This window comes from Peromyscus eremicus, chromosome 20 (genome assembly GCF_949786415.1).
Source record: "Peromyscus eremicus chromosome 20, PerEre_H2_v1, whole genome shotgun sequence".
Classification (NCBI taxonomy): domain Eukaryota; kingdom Metazoa; phylum Chordata; class Mammalia; order Rodentia; family Cricetidae; genus Peromyscus; species Peromyscus eremicus.
The window spans coordinates 42,580,694-42,593,569 of record NC_081436.1 but is presented as its reverse complement, the minus strand read 5'-3'; the positions used below and the strand labels follow the sequence as shown (position 1 = coordinate 42,593,569).

The 12,876-nt window shown below is 44.1% G+C and overlaps 1 protein-coding gene across 1 annotated transcript in view; it reads left to right on the top strand.

Moving 5' to 3' along the window:
- Positions 1-12,876, top strand: part of Fer1l6 (fer-1 like family member 6) — a 119,609-nt gene that overhangs the window by 6,299 nt on the left and 100,434 nt on the right. The window contains exons 3-8 of the mRNA XM_059247020.1: positions 2,133-2,187; positions 2,281-2,412; positions 6,509-6,571; positions 10,696-10,774; positions 11,108-11,264; positions 12,008-12,194. Of these exons, the coding sequence (XP_059103003.1) occupies positions 2,133-2,187; positions 2,281-2,412; positions 6,509-6,571; positions 10,696-10,774; positions 11,108-11,264; positions 12,008-12,194 (673 nt within the window). The remainder of the gene's footprint in view (positions 1-2,132; positions 2,188-2,280; positions 2,413-6,508; positions 6,572-10,695; positions 10,775-11,107; positions 11,265-12,007; positions 12,195-12,876) is intronic.

The window sequence follows — 12,876 nt, the reverse complement described above, 5'->3', positions numbered from 1 at the left end:
TTAGTGATGCCAAACAGTTATCAAATTGTTATTCACATGTGTGTAGTCACTTGGCAGCTTAGTGGTTTTAGCTCGGGGTTGGTGGGTGGCTGATCTAGGGCCAAGACCACTGTACTCATCACAGGGCAGAGAGTGCGTTTCAACGTTGGCCGTGGCAGGGTTGGGGAGAGTGGAGGCACATGAGGTCTATTGAGACTTAGGCTCAGAACTAGCATAGGTCATTTCTGATGCACTGAGTTGACCAACGCAAGTTACAGGGTCAGCCCGGGTTGGAATGGGAGGGGGACAATAAGATGCAGATCCAGGGGAGAAGCCAGGAATTGGGGTCACCGGTGTTTTCTGTCTACTGCATTTGTTTATGTCAGTATCTGATGAGTAGCAGTTTATCAGGCCCTTCCATTCTCTTTCCGTGCAGATGAGTTACTAACAGGAATACAAATTGGTACCTCTCTGGGGGGTGGATCCTGAGCTGGTCTTTCTAAGCCGTGACATCATGGTAGATGTAGGGGAAGGCTAGAAGGAAGTGGGAGATGGGTAGAAGTCATTGAACAAACACAGAGGTGACACTTAAAAGCAGACGTGACACTTTTGTGTGCACACTGTCACATCGATCTCTCCATCTCCACTACACCTTGACAGCTACCATCTCCTCCCTGTGGCTTTGACTAGGCACTTCAGTTATTCCTAAGCATCTTCGTGATGTCCCAGGTCATTTACAGAAGAGAGGAGAGCAGAAGGAGGAGAAGTAAGGAGTGATGGCCTATTCTTCCTCCCTGGTCAGAGCATTCCCCACGGACTGAAATTCTGCCCTCCCAATACTGGTTCAGACCCCACCTCTGTACTTAGGTCTTTCTTGCCCACTGAGACCCAGGGAATTTCTTCTCTACACCTCTTCCATCACACACATACCCCCACGTGACATTTCACACTTACATATTAGATCTTTCCTTATAGGCCTTGGCCCTCTTTCCCCTGGATAGATTGCTAACTCTACAAGGGCAGAGGTGATGGCCTATTCATCTTTATTTTACTCTCAACTAAGCCGAGCACTAGGTTTCAAATTATGAGTAATTGGACTGAATTTGCCATTTGATTGATGAGCATGTGAATGATATATACATTTTCTTCACCTTCAGCCCTCAGAGTTAACCATTTGTGATAGGAATTATTATTTCAGATAAGGAAATTAAATATAAAGCTAAAATTGAGGAGAAAAATATTCTAACTCAGATCAATCTGATCCAAAAGTCTTGAGAATTATTTTTGTAGCTTACAGCATTTTCTATTGGGCTGAATTACACTCAGCAGATGCAGGATGAAGGCAGGTACACAATGTCACTGTTAGAAGCCAGACGAACAAAATTCAATTCTACTCACTCTCAGCTCATTTTCCACACATTGCCACTTCTGTGGTAACAAGGATCCTTCTCCGCTCGTGATTAGCCAATATCTAAGTGCCCAGGTGTTGCACATCTATTTTCAATTACCTGAGACAGTCCAAATAAATGAATTCCCTGGGACTGTGAAACTCAGTGACATGCATTTTGGTCTTCCTTTCCAATTTCCTCCTTTACCAATCCTTTCAAAAGCAATCACAACACTCAAAATTTTTTATCTTCTAGAAAGGATAAAGAGTTCCCGGGTCTAAAACTAGTCAGGCAAAGGGCCAATCTTTACTTTGACCATCCTTGCCTCCGATTTTCTGAGGAATTATTATTTCTGTAAGGTTATGAACAAACGACCTAGGAAACCTTACATATAAAAACGCTATCGTTTATTCTTGCTAGACACTTGGTTAAATGCCTGTATGCGTTCTATTATTTAATTCTAGCAATTGCTTTGTGGTATAAGTGATATTATTAGCCTCATTACTAGGACAGGGAAACTGAGTCATAGGAAGCTACTTGTCTACTTATATTTATTTCCTAGGAGATGTAGAGAGAATCTGAGATAGAGTGTAAATGAAGGCATTTAGAAACTCTTAGAAAAATGTTACCATGGCTTACACATCTGAAGTATGTTCTTACTTGAGATATATTAATTTGCTGTTACACTGTTTATTTTTTTATTTTATACTTGTGTACAATATTATCAACAAATATAAAACAGTATATTAAACTTTACTTCAATAGAGCGAAACTGCTGACTAAGATCCATGATGGGGAGGTCAAATCTCAAAACTATCAAGTAAGTGATTGATTGGCTCATCCTACCTAGCATCCCCCTCATGAGAATGAAGAGCAATGGCCGGAGAGGCATGAGCGCTGTTTTGTGTTACAGATCGCCATAACCATCACTGAGGCCCGGCAGCTGGTGGGCGAGAACATCGACCCGGTTGTGACCATTGAGATCGGGGAGGAGAAGAAGCAGAGCACAGTGAAGGAAGGGACCAGCAGCCCGTTTTATAATGAGGCAAGTCACAGAGCATCCTCTGGGCCCACATCCCCGTCGGTTACATACAAAGGGTTCCTCAGCCAAGCAGGAAAGCGAGCTCCTCAGGGCTTCTCCTCTGTCTCCCGTCTAAATTCACAGCACAGTCTGAGCTCTTTGCACGCACAGCCCTGAAGTGCTGAGAACAAGACAATGAACAGGAGGCCAGCTTTCTTATTTCTCACGAGCTCATTGCCCTGCTTCTAAGCCTTGGAGTTGCGTTCCATGAACCTTGAATGTTGGTTAGAGACACAGTACAGGAGCCACACTGAAAATTTAATGACTGAATTTGAAATAAGCATACTTTGTTGGAAAGCAAAACACTTGTGTTTTTCTAAGATGCATAGTTTTTTTTTTTTTTTTTGGTTTTTCGAGACAGGGTTTCTCTGTGTAACTTTGCGCCTTTCCTGGAATGTTGCTAGAGAATTTCTCTCCAGCTCCCACCACCAAGTCCCGCCAGTCTCAGAGCCCACTTATAAAATAAACACACAGACTCTTACATTATTTAAACTGCTTGGCCATTAGCTCAGGCCTGTTATTGTCTAGCTCTTACTCTTATATTTAGCCCATTTCTATTAAACTTTACTTTGCCACATGGCTCATGGCTTACTGGTACCTTACATCTTCCTTGTCCTGATGGCGGCTGGCAGTGTCCCTCTCTCAGCCTTCCACTTCCCAGAATTCTTTTCCTTGTCCCGCCTATACTTCCTGCCTAGCCAATGGCCAATCAGTGATTTATTTACTGACCAATCAGCAACACACTTGACATACAGACCATCCCACAGCACTGGAACTCACTCTGTAGACCAGGCTGGCCACGAACTCACAGAGATCCGCCTGGCTCTGCGTCCCAAGTGCTGGGATTAAAGGCGCACGCCACCACTGCCGGGCAATACATAGAAATTTTAAAGGAAGACCCCAAAGAGGGAAGTTTCTAAACAATCTCTTTGTAAATGTTATTTGGTAAAAATAAGGCAGAGTATACAATAATATATATGGTGGAAAACCTCATTTCCCTCTAATGTTTGGGCCCTAGTACCCTAGATTTCGTCCCTGGAAAGATCCATTCTCACAATACTCAAGGATCTTCCAGAGACATCCCAAGCATGTACAGGAATACAAATCAGTGCCCCAGTGACAGACTCAGTAACACTGTGGTAGGCCTTGTTCTTTTTACAGAACAGTGGGCTTTGGGGTAGGGCACAGCTGCTCACACAAGTCAAGCTCACTTTGGCTTCATGGCTGGAGAATTTTCCATTGCTTTCACAGGTCATAATTTACTGTTTAGTCTCTCAGCTACGGACACTAAAACTTTTAGCCTTTGGCTAGTACTTAAAATATACTTATGTGGTCTGACTGAGGGATTTAAACTTGGATATTGCCAAATTGCTTGACAACGTGAATTGCCAAAAAAGTGCTGTGGAGTCATTACTAACCCTAGTGGTAATCTACAAGGAAGGCAGGGACAGCGTGGATAATGACATTAACTGGAAACCCCCAAACCACATTTGAGCTGTTAATTCCTTTCCTCTTTGTCATTATTGTCCCCGAGGCTCCCAGATGTTACTCCCCCGTCTCTGGCCCCCCTCTTCCCTCCCTCTTTCTGGCACGGATGTGATATTTAAGAGTGTGTATGCAAATGCTCTGAAACCTCAAAGCCCCATTTACGTGTCAAATGTTATGATTATGCCTGCAAGTCTTGGCTCTAACTGGCATTAAATTGAGCCCGAGTGCAGCAAGGAGGAAACCAAGAAAAAGAACGGAAGGCAAGCCAAGGACATTTGTCACAACTTCTCACCTTGAAGGCCGAGGTCACCAGGTGTTGGAGGAGGAAGAAGGGATTGGTGAATATTTGCTTGCTAACTAGAACAACGGGTGCAGGTCCAGAAGTCTATAAGGCATTAGAGCACAGCAATGAAACTTAGCTGAAGACAACAAATAGTAGAACTGATTCATCAGTCTAAAGGATCGCTCACATAGCCATCCTTAGTAGAGTGAAGAATTTCACTAAAGTGAAATGTCCATGTATACTTCGAGTTCCAAACATTTAAAAAATATAGTAAAATGTGTACAAAGTATATGTATATGGACATTACATATGAAAAATTTCTTTAAAGGTCATACCTGTTTTCTTACTAAAGGACACATATTTAACATCATCTTTAAATTTATTTATTTATGGTAGCACTGGGGATCAAACCCATAAGCTAGGCAGGAGTTCTACTGTGGGGCCACACCTCAGCCCCAGGGACCACCATTTTGAAGGGCTCCTAGTATAGCACATGGTAGTTTAGTTTTGTTTTTCTCTTTTACTCCAGGAAAGAAAGGTGTTCGTTGTCATTGTTTTTCTCCCCACTGGTGTGTCTTTCCACAATTTATCATTCTTTAATATCTTTGCCTCAGAGCAAAGGGAAGAACCCAGGACACAACAGTGTCCCAATCCTTCCTAGCCCACCCCATTCTTCCTCCTCCATCAGCCAACTCATGTAGACACCTCCCTTTAAGGTCTTCTGTACCTTTAAATTCTACAACCTCATTTGAGAGGAAATTGACTCAACCTCTATGAAACGTCCACTGTCTAGTCCCTTCTTTAAGAGAATCAAAGTGTGGCTTGAGAGCCAGAAGTAACTAGAATTATGAATCTGGTCATCCATCACCTGTTAATCTCTTTAATCATCAGTCTTTCTATATGCAAATTTGGGGATCCATATAGATAATTCTTACACTTCAGTTATCTGTGTGTGAGCATGTGCACACATGTATGCATGTATCATGGTATACATATGGAGGTCAGAGGACAGCTTGCAGGAATCAGTTCTCGCCTTCCACCATGTGGATTCTGGAGAAGTTCCTTTACCCACAGAGCCATATTGCCAGCCCCAAAGTAATTCTTTAACTCTGGAATTTAATAACTTTTCCCATCCTAAAAGTCTCTATCATTCATCTTTTTTTTTTTCATTCCTTCCATGGTTAGTCTTGATAATTTTACAAGAATGTTTGAAATAGAAAAATCCCAAGAAAGATTTCAAATGTGTTCACTCAAAGTTAAAACTGCTCCAAGATACCATTTTCAGCTATCATAAGAAACCAAACAGGTAAAGAACTAGCAATATCAAGGGTTGGAAAAGACACAGCAAAAGCCAGAATGTAAAATGAATGCCTTTTGTGGTGGTTTGAATGAGAATGTCCCCCATAGGCTCAGATATTTGAACACTGCTCCTCGGTTGGTGTCATTGTCTGGGGAGGTTTAGGAGATGCAGCCTTGCTACAGGAAGTATGTCCCTTGAGGTGGGATTTGAGATGAAAAGCCTGGTGCCACTGCCAGTTTTTTTCCTTCTGCTTTGTGTTTGTGGTTGGCATAGGAGCTCTCAGCTTTCTGCTCTAGAGCCAAGCCTCCCCACAACGACAGATCTTGTCCCCCTGAAACTATAAGCCAAAATAGACTCTTTTTTTTTTCATGCCTTGCTCATGGTATTTTACCATAACAATGAAAAAGTAACTAATAGACATAAGTAGAATTTTTGGATAATGGATTAGGTGTATATAAAATTTTAATAGTGTTATTAGTCCTTCAAGGAAGAACTTTGAATACTACTAAAACTTCATACAATACATGATATAAAACTTCTCCTTATGAGCTGGGCGGTGGTGGTGCACGCCTTTAATCCCAGCACTCGGGAGGCAGAGCCAGGTGGATCTCTGTGAGTTCGAGGCCAGCCTGGGCTACCAAGTGAGTTCCAGGAAAGGCGCAAAGCTACACAGAGAAACCCTGTCTCGAAAAACCAAAAAAAAAAAAAAAAGGTGTAAAACTTCTCCTTATGTTTATGTTAGAAGAATAATTATAGTTATCTTATGCAAGAATGTGGTTGGTGGCATTTTAAATATAATATATAAAACAATGGAAAGCAACCTGAATGATCTTCAGTAGGGGACAAGCCAATCAAACGCTGATCTACTGTTGCCAATAAGGACAAAGCAGCAGTGGGTCAGAGTGATGCAGATCTAACCCACTCCAGGAACAAGGTTCTTAGATGTAAACTGGGGGTTTGATGACCAAGATGGACTTCATGTTTTACAGTACTTCGTGTTTGACTTCATTGGACCCCAAGTGCATCTTTTTGACAAGATCATCAAGATCTCAGTAAGTATACCATTGCAGGTGGTGGTACTTGGGGTCAGGAGGAGAGACTCTAGGCACGGGGAACATTTTGGGGCAGCTCAGCATGGTTGGCGATGCCTGGATTCAGGGGGATAAATATGGGTCAGCGACTGGGGAAGAAGCAGGCTAAAGCTTGAAATCCCCAATACGGGGGATTTTAGGAAGGAAAACCATCTCAAGAGAATTTGCTTCTTGGAAGCGAGCAGTAGACTACAGAAAACTTTTGCTAATTGGATGTGGGGATATGAAGCATATGCTGCAAATGACATCTTAATTGACTGCCATTTTTCAGTTATTTTTTTTAAAAATCAAGTTAATGTTATGTTTTTCTATTGGGATGATAGCTACGCTAATTAATCATAACCATCTCTTCTCCTAGTCAGTGATAAATAGAGAAACAGGAGTAGGAACCAGGGAGGGATCACATATGTTCGCCTCATCACGGATAATGCCTAACGAGCAGGGAAATTATTTGCAGCATTCTGGCATTCTTGAAAGTTGCCGCTGAGTGTGGACCTCAGGATCTTTGCAGGGGCAGTTGGATCTGCTGGACAGCTCTTCCTCAGCCCCTCCAGGGAGAGGAAGTTTGTCCGCAAATCCGGACCGAAGAGTAGAAAGAGTGAGCGCTCCCTGGGCTTGCTGGGGGCCTTATCCAGGCTTACATGGATGGCAGGAACAGGAAAGCAAAGTAAGGATGCTGAAGTCATCTTGTCCCAAATGAGAGCAGAAAGGGCCCATTACCAACTGCACACTGTTCAGCAAAGGGACAGAAGACTGGGTGGCAGGTGATGGCATTTATCCTTCAATCTCAGAAAATAGCCACTTCTTCCACGGAGAGGGGTGTGAGCCTGGCTCGGTGTGCCTGAGGGTGATAGGGTGAGGGCTGAAGAGTGAACAGGTGCTATCTTCCAAAGACTTCTCAAAGAACAGAACTCCTACTTTATATGCCAGTAAAAGTGTGTGGAGAACAAGGGAATAGTTCCCTCAACAGTCAAACCATCTCTAGTGGTAATTGCTAGGCTGACATTCATCTTGGAAGTTTTCTTCCCTGTCCTTCTCTTCCTGGCCTGTTTTTATCACTCACTCACACACTAGATCAATGCATAGGTGATATGACCTTTTAACTGCAGCTGAATGCCAACAAAGTCCCCTCGTAAGGCATGGGTTCCAGTGGTATGATACCGTCCTGCCCAGGAGAGCTTGAAGAATGTGACTCTTGAGGAATGGAAAGTCACCAAGAGCCAAACATTCTTAGTACTTGAGTTTCAGATGTGATGACAAGGATGTAGAAGATATTTTGGGAGCTGGGATGGCTCCCAGGGCTTTGTGCCATCACTCCAGCAGTCACCTGATGACACTGGCCTTGATTCAGCTAAGGGACGTGCTAGGTTGCAGATGAAGTTCATCACCAGGCCTCTAAGTCCTATCATAGACAAGAGTCATGACTATATGAGGGACACCTGGAATTTTAGACATAGGACCAAAGCTGATTTGCCTGCCTCCTTCCTTCTTTGGGAGAAGACAGTCTTGCCATTCTTAAAAGACAGCTTGGGGAGAGAGACCAAAAATTTTAATGGAAAACCCTCCCTCTTATGTTTGACACAATTTTTCTGCTGGTTCATAAACTGAAAGCCAGTGTGCCCAGAATGAATTCGGTGTTAAGGAAGGGGAGATGACTTATGGTCATGTGTTTGGAGCACTTCGATGGTTATGAGTCCTTGTTTAACCACTGCCCACTGCAGATTACCTGACCAAGGCAGAGAGCAGCACGGATTTAGATGTGTAAATGTAAGTATTTAGAAGATAGTTTGACAGCATGGCCACCTAGCAAAATAACAGTAGTAGGTTCCCCTCTGGGACCTGTCACTCCCCATCCATGGCCTTTGGACCAGGTTTGTATTCTTAGGCATAAAGTCTCTCCTGGGGAGCAGTCCTCAAATTCAATCAGACAATGTTTGGCTACTCCCATCACAGCCATGAAACTGCTGTGGATGTAAGAGCAAGTCAGCCAAAATTCCAGTGTGAATGGGAGAAAGACTCATGAGGTTCCACCCCCAGCTGAGGAACTATTGGCAGTGGATGGCTTCTGGAGCAGGCAGTGTCCTTATTCTTTGGGAGTATGGTCACTGATAGGTTGCCTATGTTCTAGTGGATGGCCCCCAATCCAAGCATGTATGGGCAGCATTAACTGGATTCAGTGGGAAGTAAAAAATGGGGGGAAACACATGAATTTAGGAGGTAGACATGTTAGAGTGTTCCAGAAAGAATGGGGGGGCGGAAATGGGGGTGGATATGATCAAAACTACATTGTATATTGTGAAATTCTCAAATAACAAATTAAGAATATTATTAGAAAGGGGTGGGGTGAGGGTGACTATAATTAGATGCTCTTGGAATAACCATGGTATAATAATATGCCCTGGTAGTACCATAGACAATTTTCCTTTAACAGTGGGCCAAGGAACCCAGGACCTCAGAGCCTAGTAACCTCATAGCCAACTTCAATAGGCTTGCCTGGCACTCAGCCAGTAGGCAGATACCTTAAAGAGGTCTCCTGTGTGACTGGAAGAATCAGTTGAGGGTCTTGCATTCCATCTTTCACAGAGACATTTACATTGTGAAAGGAACTTGAGACAGGCATCTGATCCTCCTCAGACCTCAGGGAGTCATGTTAGCCACAGAAAATGAGGCAGCTTTTTGTGTGTGGTCCTAAATAGCTCCTCCACTGAAGCCAAGCTGTCCTTGCTTCCCCTCTGTCAACACTAAAAAGTCACAGCCAGAGAGAGAGAGGGAGGGAGGGATGGAGAGAGAGAGAGAGAGAGAGAGAGAGAGAGAGAGAGAGAGAGAGAGAGAGAGAGAGAGAGACGGGAGAGAGGGAGAGAGGGAGAGGGGGAGAGGAGAGAGAGGAGGAAGAAAAAGTAGGGATGGCTGTCATTTCTTGAGGTCAGCTGACTACTTTTTCTTACTGCCTCTGACAAAAAGAGTCACTCAGAAGCTACAAGAACCTACCATTCACCCTTCTTTCAACCATCCATTAACTCACTGAATATTCATTGAAATTCATTATGAATGAGGCACATGGTGGATAGAATCAAAGGAACACTGCCCTTAATCAAAGAAATCGTAGTATTTATAGTTAGCAGGAGTCTCGGAGGTACCTCCAGGATGACATGGAGTTCTTGAGGCCCTTGGGTTCCAGTGACGGGAATGTCACTACTTCTGGAGAATGAACCCTTCATTGCTGAAAGATTCTAACCAGCAAAAGAAATAGCATCCTTAACTGAGTTGAAATCTCAACCTGTTACTCAAGAACCACGCAGGGAACCTGACCCCTTTTCTGGATGCAACATGCCCAAGATTTGAGGGTGCTTCAGTCACACAGTCCTCTTCCCAACAGCTCCCCTTTTCTGGATTAAAGATTAAAGTAGTCTAGCTTTTCCCTTAGCGTCTCATACACTGTGACTTCTAGATACAGCACTCACTATGCCACCTTTCTTCAGGACTTCCTCCTGGTGACACCAGCCTTTCAGCATGCTGCTGTACCCAAGCTAGACACTCTGCTCACTGCCAGTGAGAACACACACACACACACACACACACACACACACACACACACACACACCATACTGTACAGAACTTACTCTGTTGTTCAGTAACAAACATTTGACAACACATGATAAGCTCTCAAGAAAGTTGTGAAAAATGTTTTGGAGGCTGAGGAAAGGAAGAACAGTGGCAGCCAGGGAGATCAAGGACAGACACTTGGAGGAGGTGACATTTGCTCTAGCCACTGAAGGATAGGTCAAGTTTGAGTGGGAAGAGGTGGGTATTGAAGGGTAGCTTACCATGGTTCATTTGATTAAAGAAACCTTTTGGGCACTGAGAGCGTCATGCATCCTTCCAGCAGAGGAACAGAAAAAGCTGCTAGAGAAAGAGGTACCAATGAGACACTTAGGACCCTATGGGTTGATGACCACTGTGCTCCAGACAAGGTCAAATACAGACAAAGGTCAAGTCCTAGGAGTATCGTTGGTGAATTCAGAGTCCGCTTCACAGATACACCTTCAAGGACAAATGAGTCAGGCTTGGTGCTCCATCTTTTATAGGTCTTACACCACAAGCTGATAGGAAGCATCCTGATTGGCTCTTTCCGAGTGGATGTGGGGACGGTGTACAACCAGCCTGGTGAGCCAGCCCCTCCTCCCCATCCTGCTTTCTTACTCTTCCTCAGTTTACTCTCTCATCTGCAAAGCTGGGCATTTACTGTGTGGTTCTCTAGACTGAAGGTCTCCCAAATACCCATGGTCAGTTGGAGAAGAAAGTCAGACAAGAGGGTTGGAAGGAAGGGAAAAGGAGGAAGAAAGAGAAGAGAGTGGGTAGCCTGGGGACTGGGGATATCTGGGAACGGCTACTATGCTGAGCAGCAGAAGGAGAGAACCAGGAGCCTGCGGGTGTGGGAAGGGATGTGGGAGCCACTGGCCTGTGTGCAAAGGATACACTTACAAAGTGTGTTTGTAGGTCACCAATTCTGCGACAAGTGGGCACTGCTTACAGACCCTGGTGACATCAGGACTGGCACCAAGGGCTACCTGAAGTGTGACATCAGTGTGACCGGGAAAGGCGACGTCTTAAAGACCAACCCCAAAACCTTCGACGCTGAGGAGCAAATAGAGAAGTGAGGCCGACCCACTGAGAGCCCTAAAGGAGAACTTACTTGTCCACTTTATGTCTCTCTTCCTCTCTCCACTCCTTTCCCTATGGGTGTGTGAATGCTGCCAAGCTCATGGCTTGTCTGCCAGAGACCCCGCTCTGTCAGCAATCCCTGAATATATCTGCTCAGAGCTGTGGCTCTTTCGGGAGCTCAGATTCTGGGACAAGAACACTGTTTCCCTGTAACAGCTTATTTCAGATAAGCCATTCTATTGTTATCATTATTGCTATCATGAATTCTTCGAGAATTTCATATAATGCATCTTGTTCATATTCACTCCGACTCCTCACTCCCACCCCTCCCAGATCAAACCCCTCTTCCCTATGCCCCTCTTTGTGTCCTTTTGTTGTTGTTTAAAGAAAAGACTATTGTACAGCAGTTTTCCTCTGCTCTGTCTTCCTACCTCCTTTTTCATGTTTCCTGAGCCTTAAGTGTATGCATTATGTGAATAAGCCGTTCTTCAGAGTGTATGATTTATCCACATCTAACTGTTTTGTCTTCAAAAGAATCATACTTTCAACCACTGGTTTATGGCAAAAAAAAAAAGTTAAATTCTAGAAGGAACTAGAAAGAAAACTTGGTTTAGTGATGAATTCCAGCATTTTTCTATAGCCAGATTTTTCTTTCTGCCTCCAACCTGCACCTGCCCTTTCTCTTTACTCTTGAGTGACAGACTTTTTCATTTTAAAAATCTTTTTCCCCTCTAGGAACATTCTGATCCCTCAAGGATTTCCATCAGAGAGACCTTGGGCCAGATTCTATGTGAGGCTGTATAGAGCAGAAGGGTTACCCAAAATGAACTCCAGCATTATGGCAAACGTCACCAAAGCATTTGTGGGTGACAGTAAGGACCTCGTGGATCCCTTTGTGGAGGTGTCCTTCGCTGGGCAGACGGTGAGGAAACTTTGTCACCAGTAGTACAATTATGTCCTGCTCTGCATCCAGAACATTTTTAATCAAATGAAATTAGGTTAAAAGCGTCCCAGAGAAGACCTTGTCACAAGAAGGGGTAGTGTAGAGGAGGCTTGCCCGCTCGTACCTCACTGGACATTGTGGAGAGGAGCTACAGTTGGATTGGTGCAGCTTAGGGTCAGGGAGAAACATACATTTCCTCACCTCTGGCTATTTCTCTAAGCAAGTATCAGGCCCTAGGCCCTGGAGAATTACCACTCTCTCCTGACCTATTTCCCAATGTTCCAGGTAGTCCTTCTCCTATCACTAGACACCTCTGTTCCTTTCTCAAGAGCCATCGGAAGAATCGAGGTCTAGGTTTGTGGCCAAAGCTGGATTCTGCCTTACTGGACTTTGAAACTTTGAACGCATTTTATACTTTCAAAGTATGTCCCTGTCCCTTCCCATCAGTAGGAGTGAATGCTGGGGCATTTCTAACTCGGGTTGAATTCGGAGGGCATACAGGACATGATTCCCATGTATGGCAAGGAAACTGAGGCCCAGGCTGCAACACTGATTCCCTGAAGGTCATATATAACATGCACCCAGGTCTTCATGTAGACCTGAGCTCAGGGTCTAGCTATGTCTGCTGCTTTCCTGGAGCTGTATACAACAGCTCATATTC